Source organism: Etheostoma cragini, chromosome 3 (genome assembly GCF_013103735.1).
Source record: "Etheostoma cragini isolate CJK2018 chromosome 3, CSU_Ecrag_1.0, whole genome shotgun sequence".
In the NCBI taxonomy this organism is placed as follows: Eukaryota; Metazoa; Chordata; class Actinopteri; order Perciformes; family Percidae; genus Etheostoma; species Etheostoma cragini.
The window spans coordinates 23,591,777-23,616,116 of record NC_048409.1 but is presented as its reverse complement, the minus strand read 5'-3'; the positions used below and the strand labels follow the sequence as shown (position 1 = coordinate 23,616,116).

Below are 24,340 nucleotides of genomic sequence, written 5' to 3'. Positions count from 1 at the left end.
ATTTAAACAGCCATCTTCATACCAGTTGCATTATTTATGAGGTTTGTTCTGGGTTGATATTGATACCAACTGGTTTTAAACAGAAGATAGACATATTTTAAAGCAACATTCCAGCATTGCATGAAATAAGTTTGAAATACAAATTTTGCTTTAAGGACAAGTTACACGAACATTTCCCACAATAACAGGATCAAGTTTCAAGAGACAAAAGCTTTAACATAAAAAAATCTTTAAACCTGCATTCATTGATTGTTTTGCCACTGTGGGCAGTGATGGAAGCTGTAAACACCAATTCACCTTGTAAAGATGTTATGGTGACTATGTTAGCAAACAGATGCCTATGTACACTTCTAGCAGACACTGAGCAATATTAGCATTTGGAATTGTGTTTCCAGTAAAGTGAATAATGAAAGTCCAATGTTCTTTTAGCTCTGTTTTGGTCTCCACCATCTTCTAAGGAAAGCATTGCTTCTTGACTTCTGAATGTTCCGTTACTTTACGTACCAGTTGCTGACTTTGTCTGCCTGCAGCGATTCTCTGTGGGTTGTGATTGGACACACCTTTTATATATTTGATCAATTAATATAAAAATATTGGAATTTGCAGCTTTGCTGCTGGAAACAATGCTGATGATAGTTTACAAAGCTGCTAATTTGCATACTAAATATGCAAACAAATAAAATGATGGACATTCAGTGTCTCTTCCAAACGTTTTGTAATGGTAATGTAAAAGGCTCTTGCAAGTATTACCCATACTAATACTAATTATATTTTAAGGGATGTGAACAAAATTCCCACTGGCAACCAGTGTAGTATATTTAGTGTAGATCAGTTATATATTTTATCTCTCACATTACAAACCCCCCTTTCTACTGAAATATCAACTTAATGACAAATAAGTTCAACAAGGAGACAGAAGGAAGGGAGGGAGGAAGGAGAAGGTTAGAATGGAAACAGGGAAAGAGCTAGCGGGTTCAAAGTGACTGGTTTCCAAAGTCATTGATGGCGTGTATGTGTGAGGCCTGAGGCACGACACAGCCCAACCACCGACTCCCACCGGGGGACACTAATGACAAACATCCTGCTTCATGATGCAGGAGACACTCTCATCTGCTTCTTATTCTCACCCTGCTCACGCTTACTCGTTCTTTCTCCTGAGAAAAATCCACTGCTTTCTATATCCTTAAATCCCTCTCTCTCACAAACATGCATGCACAAACACACACACACACACACGCACACACGCACACACACATGCACGCGTGCACGCACATACAGAAGAGAAACAGCAGTGCATTCCCTCTCAACCTCCTTGTTGATAATAAATGAATGGTTCACTGTGTGGTTGTGTGTGTTTTTTGTACATGAATTATACAGTGTGTTTATGTTGCACAGGAAATAAGATTTCAAACGCTTCAACAAGTCTATTATCTGTGTCAAGCTACCCAGATGGTAAGAAGACAGAGAGGAAGAGATTAAAAAAATGCTTCTGTCTCCCACTTTAGCTCGTCTTTTCACAGCAATTAACACTTTCAGATTTGTATAAATCAAAGTAGGTTTGATGTGGAGGTTTTTACACAAAAAGATCGGTTAAGGTCAAAGTAAAACAACAATAACAAATATATAACATCGGCCTAGCATCTTTCCTCTGGTTTTTATTGTCAGATAGGGGAACTGTTCATTGTTTGTTCATATGTCATTTAACATGTGCTAATACAATGTGACGGGTCTTTGAATGGAGTCCAAAGTCTCTTAAGGGGTCTTTTGCATGACCAAAAACCTCCATATCTACTTTACAAATTATTAATAAATGCTAAAATAAATCTTTATTCAGTTTCAGCCTCTATCAAATGTTTGAGTTTTGCCGTTTTTAAACCGGAACATAATTAAGACAATTGGGATCATGTGCTGTCTCTGTAAGAAAAAAAGGGTTAAAGACATGTTTGGCTGAAAATATGAGCCAAAAAAGATGCATTATGCTGCTTTGGTGGTACTGATTCAGTTATTATCTGCCTTGTTCTGGATTATTCCAATGATTTGATGGAGGCTGGCTATCTCTAAAAATATCATGATAATAATAGAGTCACTCTTTCCATGCCTTCAATTCCCTTTTATCTTCCTTATTCGTTAAAAGTAACCACAATCAGAAAGCACAACCAGAGTGCCCTCCACTGGTGAAACATCAAAGTAAAAAATTAAATAAATAGGACACTTGTATCAATTCAGAAGAATTTATTGGTTTCCGAAAGACTACAAAGACTCCATCAGAAATTAAGCCTCATGAAGTGAAATATACTAACAATATGTAGAGTGCATTGCTTTCATCAAGTAAACCTACATTATTGACTGCGTATGAACAGTGCTAATCATGGAGCTACAACAAAAACCTTTTAGTTTTGATAATCTTTCAAGTGGGTTCCAGGTACATTTCCACACTCAAGACCATGTTGGCAAGAGCAAGTCAAGTTCAGTCCAAGAGCCAGGAAGGCGGTCTCTCACTCAGTCCCCTGCAGGGTGAGTCATCAGCCCGAACCAGTGAGTTGGTTCTCAGTGTGGCGTCAGGAGTGGGCTCCAGCAGGGTGGGGTCACCATCAAATCAGGCAAGTCATAGTTGTACAATGAAATAATTTAGTAGTGTATAGTATAATCAATAATACAAATTGTAAATCATATTTAATTCTTTTGTTCAGTGCAATTTTATTGTATTTGAGATATTTATATTTATCTGTTAATCTATTCATTCATTATTAAAGCACAGCTATTGATGTGTGTTGACCTGGGTGGTGAGCTGCTGCTGCATACAACTGCCCTTGCAGGGATAAATAAAGTTGAAGGATTGAATTGAATAATTGCATTACTACCTATAGGTTATGCCACCATTTAACAAAATGAACACTAAAAAAGACCATTGTAATTATCTTTCACTCTCACCACGATCACTTGTCCTAAAGAAAGAAAACATGGCCAAATGTGTGTATGTGGTTTCATGTTGCTACTGAGAATGTAGTATGTAGGTGGGGCACTGAATCAGAACGTGTTCTTACTCTCCTAAATATAGAAAGCAGAGATCATAGAAAAAAAATCATACGAAAAATATTCTGTACCAATGCCCCCTCTCTAAACTGACCGTGTAATGGCCTTCTTAATCACATTGACCACATCTTGTTTGACTTGTTCCAGCCCTTTTGAGGATATCACATCATGGATGATGCTGACTGTTTGGGCCTCTGTGATATGAAGAAACCTGACAACATCCTGTGCTTCTCTCCAGGTGGTGTTTCTCCTCTTTATGGCCATGAACGGTAACACACAGAGATTTCTGTCTGGGTGAAGTTTAGCCTGAATCATCTACAGTTCACGTTCCCCTCCACCCCATCGGCCGCGTCGTTGTCCGACTCCTCCTCTATGGCGAAGCGCGTGTCCGTGGAGCACAGGGAGCTGATACTGCTCTGTTCCGTGCACTGTGCGCAAGCCAGCGGTGATGGCAGCGCGCCCTCGTAGTGGAGATGCCCGAAGTTGTTGCCGTGGTTACCGCAGAAAGGCAGGGACACCTGCACCGCGCGCAGCTCTGAGACAGCGGCGGGAAAGGTAAGGCTGTGTTTCTTGGGCAGCGCGCCCCACTCCCGCTGCTCCTCCTCGTGCACAAGGCGCGTGAAGATGTTGATTCTCCTTTTCTCTCTCCTTTTGGAGCGAAAGTAGCCCATCATAATGCCACAGAGGAAGATTCCGTAGAAAGACATGACTATTAATATGTACAGGTACGCGTCGCTTTTGTCCGCCTGGGAGTGCGCGGTGCTCTGTGTGTGCAGGAAGAGGCGTTTGGGTGATGCTGTGGAGTTTTCCAACTGTTCCATTTTTTTCAGTGCAGCTTATGTGGAAGACCTAGAAAGTGCGCTGAAAAATATACAGAAGTGCATCCATAAATATGACGATTTCTTTTCACCTTTTTGCACGATTTAGAGAGTTAGGTTTAGGGTCCCAAAAAAAAAGATTGAAAAGTGACAAAAAACTATGAATACATTTGTAGAGTCATGGTCATTGCAATGAAAAGCAAATACAACGCAAAAGATAAATAATCATCAATGCTCCACCTTTGCCATGGGATTTGATCGCAAATAGAATTCATTCATTCATTTTTATGAGGAAAACACTGTCCAGTGGTTTAGAAAAAGTTAACACAAAATGATTAAGTTGATATAAAACTAAACTAACAATGTGTAAATAGTAACAAATTGATAAACTGTCTACTCACCAAACCGAAGAGCTATGTCTCTTGTGAATCTCTTGGGTCTCCTTGCAGCTCTTCTGGAGTTTGGCAGTGATACTACATGGAGGAAGTTATTTATATAGAGACCCTGTAGTGCCATAAGTCACGTGATTGTAAGATGAGTCCTGGGCGTATGGAAGGCCTGAAGGGATGGCGTGTTAAAAATGAAGAAGAAACGAGATGTATCTTTTAACATTATTCACACCTCTGTTTTTTTTTTATGAAATCATCAAATGCCCATGACTATATTAGACTCACTAAGTTACTGACAGGCCAACAGAAAGAGACCCATTGGAATGGAATGGAAAAACACATTTAAGAAAAACTGTTTAGTGTTAAGTACGGTGCAGGGAATTGTGGACCCAAATGCAGAGACAGACGGGAATGTGAAGTTTGAGGATTTAATTAAATAATAAAAATCTATACAACTAAAGATGTCCTGTAACAGCAGAACAAACTAAAAAACTGGAGACAAAACTTACCTCCAAGGACGAGAAGGCAGCACAGAACACGAATGAGACCTTGGGGCCTGTTGCACAAAGTAGAATAAAGATCTCCAGGATAAGTGAAAAAGCGCAGCTTGACTTAGTGTGATCCGCTCATCGCGACTTAATCGGTTGCACGTTTGCCGAGCCAGGATGAGAAGGTGAAGCTATGTCAAGCCAGGTGTAGATAGCTGGGATAAGTGCATTCGGCAAATGTTTCACCCAATGAGCAGCAGCTTCTAATGGAAAGTATCAAGGAGGTGAAGAATATGCAAAAAGGGAAATATGGCTCTTATCAAATGGAGAGAAAAAAGCCTAACAGACTAGAGTGGACCGACTGAATGTGTAAGGATGTAAAAATATCTTCTTAGCCTACTAGCCACTCCACATTTTTACCAAGGTGTAGGCTACACTGTGTTGTAATTGCTTTAAATATGCTAGTTTCATGTGTTGGTTTTATTGCTGTATCTGTTTTCATGTGATAAATGTGCTGGTTTTACCGTAAAGTGTCTTTTGAGTAACCTACCATGTAACGCACAATATAAATAAAATGTATTATTATTATTTAGTGAATAAAGTGTATGAATAAAATCATGCAACACATTAAAAAATGGCATGGTGGGAATTACAGACTACAATCAAAAAACAATTATGACTGTCAGTACACTCACCATGCACATAGCAGCAGTTTATAAATATTACAGAGAGGGACAAGCAGAGACACATGGTGCCATGAAGGTATTCATTCTGACAAATAATCAGATTATTTACAATAAATCTGAAGGGACATTTATTATATCTAGTGAAATTCCAGTGGTAAAAAGTACTGATTGCTTAAGTTCAAGTAAGAAATCAACAATGAAAAACAATGTTGGGGCCACATCTAGACACTGCCAAAAAGATTAGAAAGCTTTGGTTTAGCCCTCTAGCATGGTATCTTGTGCTTCTCGCTCGTCCAGCAATGAACTGTATTTTATCAGCTTGTCATATGTTTAGTCAATGCATAGTCTTAATCCTAAAAGTAAAATACTGTCAAATACATGTAATGGAGTAACATGTGCAATATTTCCCTCTGACATGTGGTCGAGAAGAAGTATAATTTAGCATAAAATGGAAATGCTCAAATAAAGTGACTATATTGATTAGTTTAGCATACCATAACCGAGCACTGAAGCATGTTGTGACTTTTTTGCCAGTGCAGAATTCTATGTTGAAGTTAGGATTTTGGAAGCAGTACAGGTTTAAAAACACGAACAGCGATAGAATACTGCAGCTGTGTAGTGCATGCATCGCCAACTCTGTGGGACTACCAAAACAATTTAGAAGTAAATACTCAAACAGAGACCAAAGCCCTAATTAACAGGCAGTGGCCATCTTTTTGCTGGTTTACTGGTTTAACAGTTTAAAGGGATTTTTCTAAGGGCTGCTCCTTTTCTTTTAAGAATATCATCTCCATATGACTTTTTAATTTAATTTGACTGAACTTCTCCCTTTTCGCCAGACACAGCCAAGGATCAGGCTGAAATGGTGAGCATTAATGAATGAATTGGATTAGATGTACTCATCATTCACTCATCACTGATTACTATTATTGAATCAGTAAAGGCTGATTTCACTCCTTTCAGCTGTAGCAGTCATAAATATACGTCATCATCTGTCTGTGTTTTAGTCACATAGGGCTCAATTTCCGACCCAATGAGAACAATATGCTGAATACAAAGTATAGTGCATAATACATTCAATTGGATTAATTAGACGTGGTGACTGTGGCAGAAATGTTTTTTTAAGACAATAAAGGACACCTTCATGTAGACCAAACACAATCTTTATTTTCTTCATTTGAGTAGTTTTCCAAAGGCAAATTACAAATAAATAGTTAAATGCTCTTATGTTACAAAGCAGGCTCTGCATACGGAGGGGGAGTGGAACTTCAAAACAAGTCTATGACAATGAAGTTAAAATAGAGGCCAAACATGTGCTTCATCTGCTGATCACCTACATACTGTATTTATGTGTACAGTATATATATATATATATATATATATATATATATATATATATATATATATATATATATATATATATATATATATATATATATATATATATATATATATATATATATATATATATATATATATATACACACACACACATATACACTCACAGATAAAGTAAGGGAATAGAAAAGGGGTGACTCAGAATCACAAGAGAAGGCAACAGGTGTCACATTGTGAGGGATTCTGGGGCCATGGTTGTGCTGTGTATGGACTTGAGACACACACTTAGTCATACTTGTGCAGATGACAAAAATATGTCACTTTAAGATGGTAATAACAGTCCTGCAGAGCAAATGTTTTCCACACACACCGAAGTCGCACTTGTCAGAGAGAGCTTATTTTGCAACCCACCCAGGCACATAGAGAAAGTTGTATTTATGTCCTATCTGTAATCATCCTTATTTGGACATGACATGGACATGATACATTTTCATAGTGCACTATGATTTTTCAAATATGACAGTGATTACACATTTCATGTCATTTCATTTGTAATACAAGCAAGTAAATGTGCATTTTTGTGAACAATGTGGTCTGTACAGCACATAAAAAAGTATACTCTACCACTGTGGGAAAATATAACAGACTAAACAACTAAAGCATCTTTGTTTCTTTTCTTTCTAAATAAGTCTATTAGCAATTTATTCTCATTTCCAAAAAAAGGACAATGGCCTTGATTTAGATAATGTAAAAGATAAAAATTGTTTGACCATATATGACCTTAGCAGTTTTTTGACCAAGTTGCTCTCATTTGCCCTCAAATGACTTTGTGCATTTGGTATCAATATGTACTGATGAGAGACGCCCCACGTCCAGGGGAGTCAAAGTCCCACTGTGGGTGGGAGAGAAAATAAACAATTGTTAGGACTCAAATCATGTGATCAAAAAAGAAGAAAAAAAAAGAAAAAAAAGACTGTCTCCTGACCTGCAGGAAGTATACATTTGATACTTTTAAGTAAATAAGAGGATCAACATGAATTGAAGAAAAGATTTAGAGACAAAGTGTCACATAGGTGGGCACAAAGCAAACAAGGCAACAAACCTGTCGGCCCAACCTGAGCTTCTGCTGTGGCCTTCAGAAAGAGTTCAACAGACAACATCAGCTAACACACCATCTGTTTCATAACTCGCATCTGGAACAATAACGATCCCTACAAAGAGGTCATACACCTGGGGAAAGACAATGGAAAAGGCTGCAGTGGACCAGGGATCTCTTGTGTTTTCTTTCTCAGCCTGTCATTAGTTACAAATTCAAGTCAAAGCTGGAATTGGTAACACCGTACCCTTAAGCTTTTTTCTGTTAATATGTATCACAAATTCAGGTCAGGGTGGCTCTAATGCTCGTGGAAAGGGGATATATACTGTAGAGGGGCAGTGAAAGGATTCTAGGAGTGTCCAGAGTCAAGTGTTGGTCGGTGCTTTGAGAGTGACCAATATTGTTTTGGTCCTTTGTTATTTCCCACCGTACATTCTCTCAATGTCGTCCTGGTAATGCGTTTTCAGCGCCTTGCGTTTGAGCTTGAATGCGTCAGTTACTAATCCTGTCTCAGGAGTCCATGGGTCTGGGCTCAGACAGATCTTGCGAGGGGTCTCAAAGCGCTCTAGCTGGGCTACAACAGAAAGAAGAAGAAGAAACATTATCTCGTAACTCAACCCTAAAGCATTCCAACACCGTAAAACCTCTACTTTAACCTCCTCTGACCTGCTAGAGCAGCCTCAGTGATGATCTTGAGGACCAGCTCCTCCATGGCCTTACTTTTGCACAGCTCCTCCCGTGCGCCTTGAATACCGTACTGGTCAGCCAGAGCCTGCAACTGCTTCTGATTGGGCACCACAAAGCAAATCACGTATGTCTCGTCACTGCAAAGCGGGAGGAGAGGAGACCACAAGAGAAGAGAAAACAAAGTCATTAAGTGTATTCTAGAGAGTGAGTGTTCAGCCAAATAAGGTGATGCAGCACAAACTCCTGCTTGCGTGAACCATAAATTCTTCACCAAGTGAGTTATTTAACCATACAAGGAAATGTATGCCTGAACAGAGCGTGAACACATTACAACCACCAAATGTCTTTAAAACACTAGGCTGTTTCACTCACACAACTGAATCACACACTCACAGTGTCAAATATGACACAATATGTTCTTCACAAACAGTTTCTGTTTATATTCAATGTAACTCACTAAAACTCTTTGTGCGTGTCCTTGAGATTGAACACGATGAATGCATTTCCTGATAAAACATTTGGAAGGCTTCTTTTTCCTTAAAGTTTCTAATCTGCATTGTTTACATCTATGTTAACTAGCTTAACGCTCTTCTTCTTGTTCTTCTTCCTTGCCTCTGGCACATTACTGCCACCTGTAGATCAGTGGAATAGTGGGCAGGAATGTGTAGCTCATCACACACTACGTGCATGAGAACAAACAAAAGTGGGACTCGCTCATAAAGACATTGCTTCACAGTGCTCACTTACAAGCATTGCAGTTATGATATGTGATAGTTATTGTCAAGCTGTGTTTTGGCGTTTGGCTTTATCAACAGTAAGCTATTTACTGGAAATATCACTGGAAATAGAAAAAGACCATGCTGTGAAAGGTTGGTTTTATAGCTGTTTGCTACAAGCAGCCACCTGTGGTTGATTTAAAACAGAGTTGGGGGTTGAAGAGAGTGTTGAGCTTGAACCTGAACTAAATATGCAAACGGTGAAACCAAAAGAATGAGCTAAAAGAACTGGCGGAACAGCAGAGTTGGGTTGTAAATCTCTGCAGGCTTGTGACTCTTCACATCACTTCTAGTCATGTTGCTTCTTACGATTAGCTTTTTTAAGTTAAGTTTTAACATTCAATAAGTAATGGGGGAGACGCTAAGCTATGACTTCATGGATTGTCTTACATCTAACTGAAAATATAAGCACTGAGCCACACAAAAATGTTTACAGTCTACTTACACATTTAAACAATACAATCACTTTAAACACACACACACACACACACACACCTGTTGGCATAGGCACAGATGTTCTCGACCAGAGGGCAGTTCTTCAACATGGCCTCCACCTTTCCCAGGGAGACGTACTCTCCGGCCTGCAGCTTCACCAAGTCTTTCTTACGATCTGGAAACACAGCAGAGACAGCTGCCTGTAATAATGTGTATTGCCATGTGAATGTCTATGAGAAGGGATATGTGTGTAGCTGGGGCAGGGGCCCATTATACACTGAACTGTGTATATCTGACCAGTGTCATCTAGATAACAGAGGTGGGGGTTCTGGTTGACTAAAGTAAACAGGACTGTGGAGTATTTCTGGGAAGTGGAGTACAATCTGATTTGTTACAAGGTTTCCTAACAGATTGATGGATGAAAGTACAGGAGAGAGGGTGTCTGGAAATAATCCGGGAGTCTGAGGCACAATGTTGATATAGTAGCAAAGCAGGGAAGATTCGTCCAAGTGGTAATCTCCACCTATATATCCTCTTCTACTCAAAAATTCCAACCATTTCTTGTTTAACTGTTATCCCTCCATCCATCCACCTCTCCTCACCAATTATCTTGAGGCACCCATCTTTTTGAAACTCTCCAATGTCTCCTGTACAGAACCACCGCTGGCCGTTCTCATCTACAAAGAAATCTTGGTTTTTTGCCTCGTTCTTGTAGTATCCCATGGTTACGTTGGGTCCACCAATCAGAATCTCTCCTCTTGGATGTGGCTTGTCAGTTCTGCGATAACCACCTGAAAGCAGGGTTTAAAGTCAGTGGGTTGCAAATGAAAATGCAATAAAACGTTCCTGCTATTTTAGGAAATAAAAACCTGATAGTATGTTGCTCTAGATTCTGCCAAGCAGGCAACACACTCAACTTGATAAGTATCAAGATTTAATTGAGTGTATTAAAGAATGAGTTATGATCCCTCACGTAAAAGATGGAGATTTTAGAATAGTGGAAGGAAAATGACTTCCCTTAAAAGGTTATGGACCAGCTACAGTGGTCTCTCCTGAAAAACAGACAATCTCTTGGGAACGATTCATGCTGAATGCATTGGTAAAGAAAAGTGTTCATGTGTGTTTGTGCACGTGCTGAGGTGAAAGAAAGAAAAGCAACAAGGACCTGTTGTGCCGCATGTGACGCTGTATTATTTTATCATGGAAACGTGTGAGTGTGTGTGTGTGTATGTGTGTGTGTGGCTCTTCTCCAAATCACTCACCCTCCACCCAGTCTTTGAGCTTGATTTCACAGCAAACCAGCGGCCCTCCCACTCTCCCAGTGCTGTAATCCCACACTAGAACACACAACGAACACACACACGTGATCAGAAAGCACCATAGACATTTATTACCATAGCAGCACGACCTCACTTGTTCCCTCGCCATGGAAACCCCATCCCAAAGGAATGTCCACAAAACAATGTTTTGCTGACCGCGGTGGAGAGTGATAGGCATCGGGCCGCTCTGTTGGTTTAGTCTGTCTTGGGAAAGGCTGGGAGTATTTCCATTATTTGACAGATGGGTCAGCAATGAAAGCTGATAGATTATCTACAGCCATCACCACCACAGTTATGAGTGGCATTCTTTTACGCAAAACCCACACACAAAATATCTACTTATTATTTACTCTAATCCATTTTCCCATCACTGCTGTAAAATTATATTTTCATATTCGTGTCTTCCCACTGATTGTATCCCAGCTTGCAGGTTGCAGAAATGTGAAATCATTTCCATGTAATTTCCCACATTTGCTCAGTGCAACTATACCACCTCATCTTCATTTGGAGCAAATTACTTCTTTGATACTGTTTACATGTATTGCTGCCCTCTCACATTGAGTTATTGCAGATAATTCTACAGCCATGCAAGCAGCTCTGTGACACTGGCACAGCACTGCTTGAACAAAATGCTAACATCAGCATGCTAACATGCTCACAATTACAATGCTTACATCCTGATGCTAGCAGGATTATGTTGATCATGGTAATCACTGCACTTTAGCCTGTTAGCATGCGTGTTAATTTGCTTAATTTCATTTAACTCTATAGCTGAGGCTGATTTCATTAGTTTCAAGAAGTTGATGTAGCCACCATCATTTCACCCATTGCTTTGTAGATAACCGATTTAACGCTTTGAGTTTGGCCTTTTGGACCTAGCCATTTTTTTTTTTGGTCATCCTCATCTTGTTTTTTTGGAGCCAAAATGACCGTGTATGATATATGATATATGATATATATATATATATATATATATATATATATATATATATATATATATATATATATATATATATATATATATATATATATCATATATATAGCTAAGTTATCAGCTTGCACTAGATAGATAGCTTGCAACTTTTTCAATCACAAGGTAGCAACGCCCTAAATTATACCCTGCTTTGTTTTTCAATGTATGTGAAACTTAATTTTTCTTTGCCAAGAGCTGCCATTTAGATACTTCTGAATATTACTCTATTTTTACTGACTCTCGCTAATGGTTCCAGCTCCGCAGGTCTCCGTCAGGCCATATCCCTGACCCACGGGGCAGCATAAACACACATTCATGAAGCGTTGTGTGGTGGCGGAAAGCGGCGCTCCACCTGATAACAACAACCGCGTTCGACCTCCCAGCAGAGCACGAACTTTCCTGAAGACCAGCCTGGATGGGTAAACAGAAGGTAGAGGTACATTAACAGGGGAGTGGAGAATACAAACGGAGAAATGTGAACCTTGAGAATAACATCTTATCAAAATGCCACTGTAACAACTTATCTACACACTTGTCACATAGAGGTGTGCTATATCCTTTGGCAAGCTGCTCCAGTTTGTAGTTGTATGCCAGAATGAAGAGTGTTCTCTGGACAAAATTCATGTCCTCCACCTTTGTCATCACGTTCTTATAGATACGATCCATGATCTCCTGGAACCAGGAAGAGGAACAGGGACAGAGGTGAGGCAGAGTGAAAGAAAGAGAAGTGTGGAGATATTGGCAAGACTAGTGCATAAATAAGAGAAAAAGCGTGAGTAATGGAACTAGATGGCAAAACATACATTTAAAAACTCAACAGCAATGTCTCTTTTTAGAAATCACAACCCAGTTACTCAAGATGATCAACAGACCTGATAGTGAGCAGTTTCATACAGGAACTATTTTCTTTCTACCAAACTAGATCTGCCACTGTATCAATTCGCAAAAGGAAGCACACTCATGGACAAGTAATTTAATGTTACTACTTTAGTTACTAGTCTGATTGCTAGGCAGGTAGAATAAAGTGGGTTTAGTCGAGATAATTAGGTGAATGTGTTTATTTGCCTTGGATTTATTAGTCAGGTAAAAATAAACAGGGTGAACTGGTGATAGGAACAGGACTGTGCTGGCATTGGCATTATTTAGTTTCTTGGCTAGAAAACTGTTGCATGCCTTACTTATCTTGGTTTTTCAGTTTCTTTCTAACTATCAGTTAGTAGAGAGAACTGAAACCCAAAACTTAAGAACACTTCATTATCCAAATCTTCAAAAGCTGGACTCATAGTTAAATATGGAAAAGGGCACACACTAAAAACAATAAAAACCAGCTGGTCGTGTATGTGTTGTGTATGTGTGTGTGTGTGTGTGTGTGTGTTTGTGGGTGAAGCTAAAGCAGTGAGAGAGGAAGTCGACACAGGATTCAAGCAGCAGCCAGTTGTCATATCACAGCAAACAATTTGTACGTGTGCATGTGTGTGTGTGTGTGTGTGTGTGTGTGTGTGTGTGTGTGTGTGTCGTGGGGATAACCACATGGGGCTTTCTCACGTTCTGTTTACAGCTGTGAATGGTTCCAGACACTGGGGCCCTCTGCCCTTTACACTATGACCACTGGGAGATTAGGGGGGGGGTGAGCTCATGGTGTGAGAGAGAGGGAAAGAATACAGCGGAAAGGGCGTATTGTCTCCAACTAGCCAGCGTACAGTCTAGCTAACAAGAACAATGAAATTCTAATCTCCTATTCTCATAGGTTTAGGTATTCAACTAGTCACTGAAAATAAGACACACACTAAAAGTAGATCACTTCTCAAATTAAAAAGACGGTTAATCCCCAAATCAAAAATGCGTATTTTTCTCCTACTTGTTGATCTATTTATCAATGTAGACTGTTCTAGTGTGAGTTGCCAAGTGTAGCTTGTGTAGAGATATCTGCCTTCCATCCAGTATAATGGAACTAAATGGCACTCAGCTTGCAGTGCTCAAAGCAACAACAATAAATTACATTTAAAAAACTCAACAGCAACGTTACTTTCCAGAAATCATGACCCCTGGTTACTTAAGATAATCCACAGACCTGGGCCCATATTTATCAAGCCTCTGAGAATTACATACAATAACACTGTAAAGAATTGATTGAAGAGTTAAAAAAAATCTTGGCTCAAAGCGGTTTCCTTAAAGTTCAAGCATCTCAGTTGTAATTTAAGTGAAGTGTAGGACTATGTCTCGATGTCAGTCTTAGAGGTGATTCACAACACTTTGCTGTGCCACAAATGAGATTTTGGATGAAAACATAGGCATGAACCAATCACTGAATAGATTTCCTTATTTAAGAATATGCTCAGATAAATTTACATTGAATTTAAACCGAATTTTTAAACCGGTGTGTTGTTAGCTGACCTGTCCATATATAGCCTAGATGTTATGATGTATTATGCCTGCTCTGTCCAAATGATACGTTTGACTAACTGATCGTCGTCAGTGCCATCACAATCCCCTACTGGCAACTCCCTTTCAGTCCTCCAATGTAAGCAGATATGAGTCACGCATGCGTCACTTTGCGACGTAGAGACTTCTGTAATGTCAATACAGTAAAAATTGACTTACTTAACCAAGCTTGTTCACTGCTGGCAACAAGTTAGCAATCAAACACAACAAAGGCTGTCACCTGAATGGCATTTTGAGCTAACATTAGCAATCAAACAGTCATAGATAGCTAAATCGTTTTTGAAATAATTTCCATCTTCTTTCATTGTTTGTAATGAGAAAAGTTTATTATTTGATGGATTTCACAAATTTCAGTATAACATGTTAAACCGTTTAAATCTGAGCATGCGGAACTCATATCTGCACCCAACTCACATCGGGCACTGTCACTCCCAACCACTTGAGCGACCTCGTGAGTTAAATTACTAGGAGAGTAAGAGTGATTCTTTGATTGATTGAAACTTGCTTTTAGATTAAAGTCTGAAAGTAGGAGTAAATTTAATTAATTCTTAACCCTTAAGACTAAAATGGCACTTCGAGAAGCTTGATAAATACGGCCCTGGTTGTTAGCAGTTTCATGTGGGAACAATTTTCTATTTCCTTTCTACTAAACAACACCGGCCAATTGTATCAAAGTGCAGAAGGAATAGTTTTATACTGCTAGCTCCCCTTTTTGTTTTTGTTATTTGTTTTTTTTATCACTTGGTATGATGTATGTGTATGTTTTGTGTATTATCTGCAAGCTACTGTGACCTGGAATTTCCCCTTGGGGATAAATAAAGTATCTATCTATCTATCTATCTATCTATCTATCTATCTATCTATCTATCTATCTATCTATCTATCAAACATTACCAAAGCCGGTATCCCCAAAATTGGACAACTCACACCAAACAATCTAAATTGATAAATAGCATCGCTGTTAAGAGGAATATGCATTTTTGATTTTGGGGTGAACTGTCCCTTTAAGTATAAAAAAACTTCATGATCGTAGCCAGCTAGCTAGCTAATGCTAGCGGACTAGCTACAGTAGATCACAACAAAAGTATAAGCAGAATCTCAAACTTGCAGTGTAAATACCTAGTAAACACAACACTAACCCAATATCACCTTATAATGCTGATACAGTGAACGCTGAAGTGTATAGTGGGGTTTCGGAGATGTTTTTTACTGAAAAGCTACATGCTGCGGCTTAAAATTAGGTTGATGGAGCTGCGAGACTGAACCAAACGTTGCAGGCAGTGACACCAAAGGAATCTACTGAAAGTTGCTACAATGTAGAGTTGAAAGGAACTGCTGAGTCAAATAATGAATCCCTGTGGTTTGTCACTATGAGTGACCACTATCACATACACAGAGTATTTCAATGCATTGTCAATTTAAAAAGGGAATCACAGCAGCTTTAAACCTCAGATTGAGGAGTTCAATGATCCATCAACCAAATTAATTAATGGCTGTGTGGATACCCTATCAGATGAATTTATTGGTAACACCCTGACTGCACACTTTGCTTTTTCAGCTCACACTGCATGCCCTATTTTTGTTCACCCGAATTGTAAATTCTAAAATTAAGATTAATTAGATTATTCACTTATATATTACTTTAAAGAAAAGCAGGACTAGACAACCTCGAATATGCCATTTAAGCCCCTGGGTGCCTTTCACTGTGTGATAAAGAGCAGAAATTGGCAAGCGGTAGGAGGCAGAGAATTTTTACGTCACAATGTTTCCGAGACAGATCCAGCAGATCCAGGCCTGCTGGACTCTGTCAATGCTACACCACAGCTGGACTATCAACAAAGACACAGTATCTGACCTGCTTCCAGACCAGACCAAACAACATTGTTTGAAACACTTGCACAGACTTGAAGAGTGACTCCATGAGATATACTATTAAGGTTAAGTCTTCTCAAACATTATACTGCATAACGCGTAGTTTTGTGCTGAGTGTACTGTCTTGACGTACTGGGACAGCTGCCATCAGAGTGGGCTGCAGGGCGCTGGCGTCCCCCTTGCTTCCTTTCTTGATCTTGGTTGACTTTTGTTTGGATAAAGAAACACAGTAATGGTTGGAGAATCAGATTTGGAGTGCATCATTTGTATTAAGACTTGAAATGCAAGTTTCAGTCATACATTACCTGGTCAGCTAGAGTCTGAGGTGAGGAATAACCGATCCTACAGCCATGAGAAAAACATACGAGCTCGGCACTGAGCTCCAGTACATGGGCGAGAGGCAGGTAGCCAATGTAGGTGTCCTCCTCACTGTAAACACAAATACACTCTTTGAGACACTCTGAAAGTAATCAATACCATCTCATTCAGGCATTATCTCTAGTTAATAATACTGATAAAACTACTAATTTCAATACTACTACTAATACTACTACTGCTACTCTTGGGGAAATGTTTTTTTAGCTGTTATTTTACTCTTACACACACAGGAAATACACACACATGCATTGGAGAGTTTTCATTATGAGGGGCAAACAGTCCCCCAAAGCCTGTTTGATAAAAGATAAAAGAAAGATAAAAGATTATCTGAACAAAAAAGAGGGCATATTTTCCTTTGCTTGGATACAATTTGTGTCTGCAATTCAGAGCATACACAAGGAGGAGGTTTACACAATTATGTTACTTAATAAGTAAAGGAAAGCCATAATTTTTATAAGAAGTATAATTGAGATTTTAAAATCCGTAACCCCTCTATAGTTCATACTTCTCACCCTAACTCCCAACCCTCCCAGTTTCTTTTTTGCACACATACTGGACTCCCTTCCTTCTGCATTTCCTTCCACCCCCGTCTCATTCCCCAGAGAGAAGGGTTGGATCTTGTTTTAATGTAAACACTTGTGTTGTATGAGGCTACTAGCTGGCTCATACTTGTGCACGTGCTGAGATGACATGAAAGCCCAACCAAGAACTTAACCCTAAAGAGCATTTGGCGTTTTCTTTAAACACAGTATCCCTCAACCTTATAGCTAACCAGAGCCAGTGGCAGTATAGATTAGTCAAAGAGGAGAGGAGAAGTGAATGTCCTCAATGTGGTGCAATTTAAACTGCATGGCTCTTTTTCAGATACTGAGCTGAGGAGACATTCTTAGGCATGAATGGAGGTAGGTGTACAGTACCCTGCTCACTTTGGGCAAACAGTATTAAGGATAGAAATAAAAAGGCAGTAGTGTATATTATTCTGCTCACATCAATAGTACAAAGATACAATCTTTTAGTCCCGGAAAACATCACTTTCACCCGGCAGCCCACCTTCAAAAGAAGGTCAACCAGTCAAATGACATGATTTGGTTTAGGTTAAAGAAATAGTTCAACATTTTGGGACACGTGCTTATTTACTGTGTTGCCAAGATTTATAATTCCAAAGCCCATTCACACAGACCGTTATCCCAGAAACAAACATGCATTAATCTAAAGGACTGTTTCTCCAAATATACGCAACACACTCTGCCAAACAGAAGGATATTAATTATTCTACAAAATGATAAGTAAACAGACAAGGTAACTGTATTCTGTTAAAGTTACAGAGTTCAAATTTCCAAGTATTATTATTATATATTAGTAAAAATGGGCATTATTATCTGAATTACAATGTTAAATCTCACTCTAGTCTCAATCAACACTCTAATCAACACTCTAGTCTCAAGTGAAACGCCAATTCATTATTATGGCCTCTAAACGTAGTAAAAAAACAGCATCACAGTACAGTGCAAGTTATGCCTACATTTGGTTGTAAAGTAATCCAAAAGTAATGGAAAGTAATAAAGTTGTTACTTTAATATTGGGATATTTTAGACTAGGTTCCTGAATAGATTTTTAAGATTTTGATTAGATTTAGATTTATTGTCCCAGAGGGATATTCGTTTCCAAGTACAAATAGCAACATATACAGTAGATATACACACAGTAGCATGCAAATATAGTCAGTACACAACATCTCAATGAATGCAATCCCAGCTCACAACAGTGTCAACGAGGCAGATTGTTCAGGGCTGCTATTGCAGAGGGGACATTACATAACAATTGTAAGTAGCTTTGGATAAAAGCAACTTACAATTGTTATATATATATGTATGGAGAAACTATGGTTTAACTGTCCTAATCAGGGACACATTGGTTGATTGTGGAGGTGATCAGTGTGAGTGCTAGGCGTGTGATGGCTCTGAGGTTTATAACGGAGAGATTGGAGATTGGCAGGCAGATGATTTTGGAGGCAGTGTGTGATGCTGGTATTGTAATTGTATTTGAATTGAGTTTTAGAAATGAGTTTGTGTTGCCTACCACAGGTTTGGTATCCGCTCAGCCATGCCTGTGATGCAAGCGATGATGTTGCTATGGGAGATCATGACGCCCTTTGGTATGCCTGTGGATCCACTGGTGTACATGATGACTGCAATGTCTAAAGGCAGCGGCGGCTTGCGCTCACGTGCGGCTGTGAAGTGAATGTGAAAACACAAATACATGCACAAACACTGAGTGTGAGCTGAATGCAAGAAATCAGCATTACAGTAATGGCTTAAGTAATTGCCGACAATACACTGTGTTTTTTGTTTATTGACTTACCATACACAAGACCACAGACTTAACTGAAACAGCCATGCCCAAAACTGCATCCCTTCACACAGACACATTCGTGGAATAGATTAATAGCCTCTGTTCCATTTGTTGCATGGGCCCAGATCTCTACGAAATGTGCTAGCAAAATACACAATTTCTCCTCTCTCTCTCATCTTCTTTTAGGCTTGCAGATTACTTCCCAGTTATCTGCAAGCCTAAATCTCTTTTTTTTGCATATGTTTTCAAGTAACCTAATAATTCAAGTACTCTAATACAAGTGTGATTCTTCAGCTGAAAGGTGTGAAAAAAGGTGTGCAGGCGTATTTGAAGGCCCGGGCTGCACTTGAAACAAAGCAGTTTGTACTATGTAGGAGGAGCAATAAATCATGCAAATGGGAAGGTCATGACACTTGCAGAGTAAATTGTAGAAATACATTGTCCTGCTTACACAGTAATCCCCATCGCATCATGCCAATGCAGCATCTTGCCAGACTTTTCATGCCTCTAGAACTAATGTGGGTCTGATTGCTGCCTTGGGAAAAACCTAAAATGGATTTTCTTTTTTCCCATGATTCATGTTGCATGAAGTTACACAGTTGATGAACTGTTTTTATCATTGCATGCCAGTAGGCAAGATTTACAATCGATACTTGGAGTCATGTCCAAGAATGATTTTGGTGAATGTTTCTTGATATTAAGGAATGCATAACTGGGTGATAGTTGAAAATACAGGGTGCAGAGGGATGATCCCTCTCTGGGCCTCCTGTCTGAATAAATAAGTAAAGATCAAATGGAGGGAACAAAACCAGTTGGTGGTTTGCTAGGCTAGCAGCAGTGTACTTTCCATTTCTCCATGTTCAGCACTGTGTGGAACAAAAACAGAACTAAGACGTCCTAGCACAGCAGGCCCCGAAACCAAACAAATGGATGAAGGGAGGCATAAAGGACATTTGTCAACAGGAGGAGACCCTCTTGTCTCCCTTTTTCCTCTTACATGGATACCGGGGATGTAGGAGTGTGTGCTTTGAGAGTTGATGTCATGTGAAGTTAACAGTGCTGTGTGTAAACATGACCCTCCACTATATCCCAGTGCTCCATCCTCCCTCCCTAAACATCCTTCCTTCACTATTTTAATCTGCACATGACACTAGCAGCTTCTCTTGTTTTGGGTCAGTCAGTTTAAGGGGCCACAAGGAAAGGCGAAGAGGGGACGAAGACCTTTCCTCATCCATTCAATCCACTAACTGACTAAGCATCATAAGGACCTTAATCTGACACAGATGTGAGCACTTCCTCATTCACATGACCTAATGGGACTGATACCAATCCGCCCCCCCCAAAAAACAACCATGACCATCCCTATTAGTGAGACCATCTGTTACTAACCTCCAAGCTACGAAATCCACAGCGAAGGACAGTATGAAACACATGGGTGAAGCATGATGTTTGATAAGAAGGTGCTCTTTTGTTTTAGGTGCTTGGGGCTGGCTGCTTTCAATAAAAACCACAATAGGTTTTTAAATGTTTAAAATATATGAAAGTGCTTTATATTTTCTTCATTTGAAGCTTACCATTCTCAGGCCTGGCTCCCAGCTTCTGAACAGCAGCCATGTTGTGGACACTAATGCCACGTGGGTAGCCGGGCCACGAGGTTGGTGTGTTATCCACTACAATGATATGCTGCAGTCTCGGAACTTCAATTAGAATAGCCTGACACACACACACATACACACACACACACACACACACACACAAACACACACGTAAGCACAAATATGACAAGCAGCACATGATGAAAACCAGGTTTCTTCTTAGATAAGTAGGTAAAAACCCATGCAGAGTGAACAAAGGAGCTGTGTTTACGTCATCTCGATAAAAGGTCTAATGAATGGGCAGAGGACTGTTTGTATTTGGGGATTATACCTGTCAAAAACAGCCCTTAACATAAGGCATATGCACATGTCCTTATTGATATGTCTCTATGGTGACACACTCTGCCCCCCCTCAGTCAGCACTGCAACAGTGGGCTAGAAATTGCCTTAATATTATTGTTGTAGTTATCTACTACACAATTCGATGTCAGGAAGTCTTAGTTTACTTAGCTTTTTCTTTCAGGAATAGAGTTGTAGACTGAGATGAAGGAATGTGTATTTCAAAATGTAATGTTTTGTTTAGACTTTTTATATCAGTTTGGGAATTTTTGTAATTCGGTTTTATTCTATTTATTAACTGAAAACCTTACTTTTCAACCGTCAACCATAACTTAAATCTTTGCAAATTGCATCTTCCATTTACAGCTGCATAAAGGGCGGATCTCTTAAATTTTCCTTACCACGAGTACTTTTTCATTATGTCCTTAGGGACAAAATTGTTTTGGGACAGAAGCTTTTGCTGCTGTTTGCCTATGCAGCCCACTGAGATATGTGGTATTGGTCTACACAAATATGCATTCATCACTGCTTGATTATTTGTCTTATTTGCCCATTACCACAGAAATACTAAACTAAACATATATAGTTGCACATGATACGTCTGTGGCAGGATTGGGCAATACCAAAAATTTACAACAAGTGTGGCTACTCCCTCTATCAAGACCAAATACTCAACAACAAAACAATATAAGTACTAATACTTGTTGATCCTCATTTACTATCCACACACAGTTATACCTGTACACCTACATGTCCCTCCTCTGCACAGACCTGAGGTGTTATTGCGACTAAGCTAAAATGCTAAAATGCAATACTCCCTGTAATCTTTGAATGTGTATGAACAGATTTTCAGTAGACATTTGTGTATTGGAGTGTATCTTAACTTTGAGTCTGGTCTCCAGGAGTTCTCTGCTGGTGATGACAAGGGTGACCTGAGTCTCATTCAGCCCATGAGCAATGGCTGGACCTCCCAGCGTGGAGTAAAGGGTGACCACTGCAACACACATCCACAAAATAAAACACTTTATCACAAATGACTAAAACACATACATCTACTGGCCTTGTTTTGTCATAGTTACACACTAGTCATGTAACACAGTTAATCATTTCTATACATAATGTAACAGTCCCTGCTGACTGTAATGTAGAGAAAGTCCACATCTATAAGTTAACCTATAGAAAGACTGACCAAATCAAACTCACTTTCTGATACATAGCCTTGATCCCTTTTGAAATGAATGGTTAAAATGATACTGATTTCAATAACTGCTCTTTCATGTTGAGTGCAAATTGCAACTTTTGCCATTTATATATATATATATATATATATATATATATATATATATATATATATATTAATATGTCAACAATATCTCCATGTCATTGTGCCTTTCCCCAAATGTCTGCCGGATGTCTAAGCCAAATTCAAGGTAAACGTCACTAAACAAATTCTTGACGTTTGAAGGCTTGAAGATGCAGTCTGTAAATTGACTGAGAAGGGAAATGTAGACGAAATATATTGCAATAGCCCTGCAATAAATACTATCTGATGGCTCTGTCAACATTATTTTTTGTTAGTGTTGAGACTACTGCTATACCTGTTTGTCTGTTGACTCTATTGGAAACCTATTGCATTGGACTGCACTATAATGTACAGGGGTTGCCTTTCCCTTAGTCAAACAAGTGCAGAAAATGATACATAAATGCACTAAGAGCAAAAGGGGACTAAACATTTACATTTGTGAGTAAATAAATTGAATAAATAATGTCTTGAAACTAGCTCAGCCTAACTAGCTTATGTGTGTGCAGTCATTATATAGCCAATGAAAAATGTGTGAAGACGGACCATGTACGTGCACTCTGTCTACACTGCTTAGTTGCTGTTGTCTTGGCCCTGCCTCCACCGTTGACATCATCAGGCACCTCAAGAGGCCTCAGCACAGCCTCAGAGCCAATGGGACATAAACTCCCACTGCCTGAAAAGCACTCTTTTGGGGATGAAAACAGTATTGGTATGTGAGGGCGTGTGTGTTATGACTAAGTGAATATGTCTGACTGAGTGTTGCTTGCATACATAGGAGCATTAGTAGTTGGAGATATTAAGAGAGATGGAGTTTGATAACTTTCATTAAAATCAGATATCCGTGTCTTTCACATCTGATGGTGGTGTCACCAGGCTAACGGTCGGTCAGGCACAGCCTGGTGTCTGACCGACAGAACAGGAGGGACTTTTTCTCACATCCCCATCTGATTTAGACTGACTGGGCCCTTTGCCGTTGACTTTTCCCACTTTTAAAATGTCAGAAGATTTTCATTCCCCCCTGACATTTCCTAGATCAATCAGTGCTGGACAGAATCAGATATATCACATCGCATAATGGTCTGAGGAATCGGCTTACTCCTTAAAGACCCCCTCCAAACAGGTTTATATAAAAATACTCAGTGCCTGATATTTTCTTTTAACAAAGAGAGTTATAACTTCACTTCACTCATTAAAAATTGCAGAATATGTAAATAGTGTTCATTTCAAACGTTTAACAGCTGGACACAAGATGTCCCTACTTCAATCAAAATCTATTCCCAGTTTATGTGACCTGGAGGCTTCAAGTTTCCATTGCACACTCGTAAGCTTATACGCTTTTTTGCTGATCCACAATTGGCTCCAAACTAGTAGTGATGTCACAAATCCTGTTGTATGTAAAAGCCTTAAACTCAGATGTAAGAAGAGCTGGGAGAATCATTCTCCTTTCAGCAGAGTAATGGGAAAACCGCATTCTAGTGAGGCTCAAACATACAAGTGAAGTAACAGTATGCAAAGCACATTTTTATAAGGAAATGGACTTTTAATACATGGCTTTTGCTTTGTGAATAAGTGCCTCCTTTTTTATGATTGTGTGTGTGTGTGTGTTAAAAGATCAGAGCTCCAGCAGCAATCTAGCTTTAAGTCAATCCTTGCATTTGAGAAAAGACAGAGAAAAAGAGTGAAAAAGAGGGAGAGACAGGAGAATAGACAGATAAAGAGAGAGAGAGGTAGCAAAACACACAGTAGCAAGGTCTGTAACCCATCGTCCCTACACTGACACAGAGTCACAGACACATGGGTTTATGGGACAGGGCTTAGTGACATCACATTCTTGCGTCATGGAGCGCCAATACTTCCTGCTCTGCTACTGTGTGAGAATGAGTGTGGATGAGGGGCCATGACACCTCCAGCCGTGAGATATAAACACTAGATTGGGCTTCAGCTTGACACACGCACACACGCACACACACACACACACACACACACACACACACACACACACACACACACACACACACACA

General features: G+C 39.5%; 2 protein-coding genes across 4 annotated transcripts in view; both read right to left on the bottom strand.

Annotated features, from left to right (window-relative positions):
• Window positions 1–3,322: 3,322 nt before the first annotated feature.
• Window positions 3,323–4,345, bottom strand: kcne4 (potassium voltage-gated channel, Isk-related family, member 4). The gene is made up of 2 exons (XM_034865309.1): window positions 4,253–4,345; window positions 3,323–3,894 (listed from the first exon to the last, which is right to left on the bottom strand). The coding sequence occupies exon 2, from the start codon at window positions 3,852–3,854 to the stop codon at window positions 3,345–3,347; it is 510 nt and encodes a 169-aa protein (XP_034721200.1). The 5' UTR covers window positions 3,855–3,894; window positions 4,253–4,345; the 3' UTR covers window positions 3,323–3,344.
• Window positions 4,346–8,040: 3,695 nt separating this feature from the next.
• Window positions 8,041–24,340, bottom strand: part of acsl3a (acyl-CoA synthetase long chain family member 3a) — a 25,637-nt gene continuing 9,337 nt past the window's right edge. For all 3 annotated transcript variants that reach the window (XM_034865116.1, XM_034865111.1, XM_034865125.1), the window contains 12 exons: window positions 21,901–22,010; window positions 20,657–20,795; window positions 18,810–18,960; window positions 16,658–16,781; window positions 16,486–16,557; window positions 12,571–12,710; window positions 12,277–12,449; window positions 11,009–11,083; window positions 10,349–10,537; window positions 9,807–9,921; window positions 8,515–8,672; window positions 8,041–8,422 (listed from right to left, as the gene is read on the bottom strand). In XM_034865116.1, the coding sequence (XP_034721007.1) occupies window positions 8,265–8,422; window positions 8,515–8,672; window positions 9,807–9,921; window positions 10,349–10,537; window positions 11,009–11,083; window positions 12,277–12,449; window positions 12,571–12,710; window positions 16,486–16,557; window positions 16,658–16,781; window positions 18,810–18,960; window positions 20,657–20,795; window positions 21,901–22,010 (1,604 nt within the window). In that variant the 3' untranslated portion in view covers window positions 8,041–8,264. The remainder of the gene's footprint in view (window positions 8,423–8,514; window positions 8,673–9,806; window positions 9,922–10,348; window positions 10,538–11,008; window positions 11,084–12,276; window positions 12,450–12,570; window positions 12,711–16,485; window positions 16,558–16,657; window positions 16,782–18,809; window positions 18,961–20,656; window positions 20,796–21,900; window positions 22,011–24,340) is intronic.

Bases quoted from the DNA above. Each gene is read 5' to 3' on its own strand.
- kcne4 (XM_034865309.1), bottom strand. From the start codon at position 3,854: ATGGAACAGTTGGAAAACTCCACAGCATCACCCAAACGCCTCTTCCTG.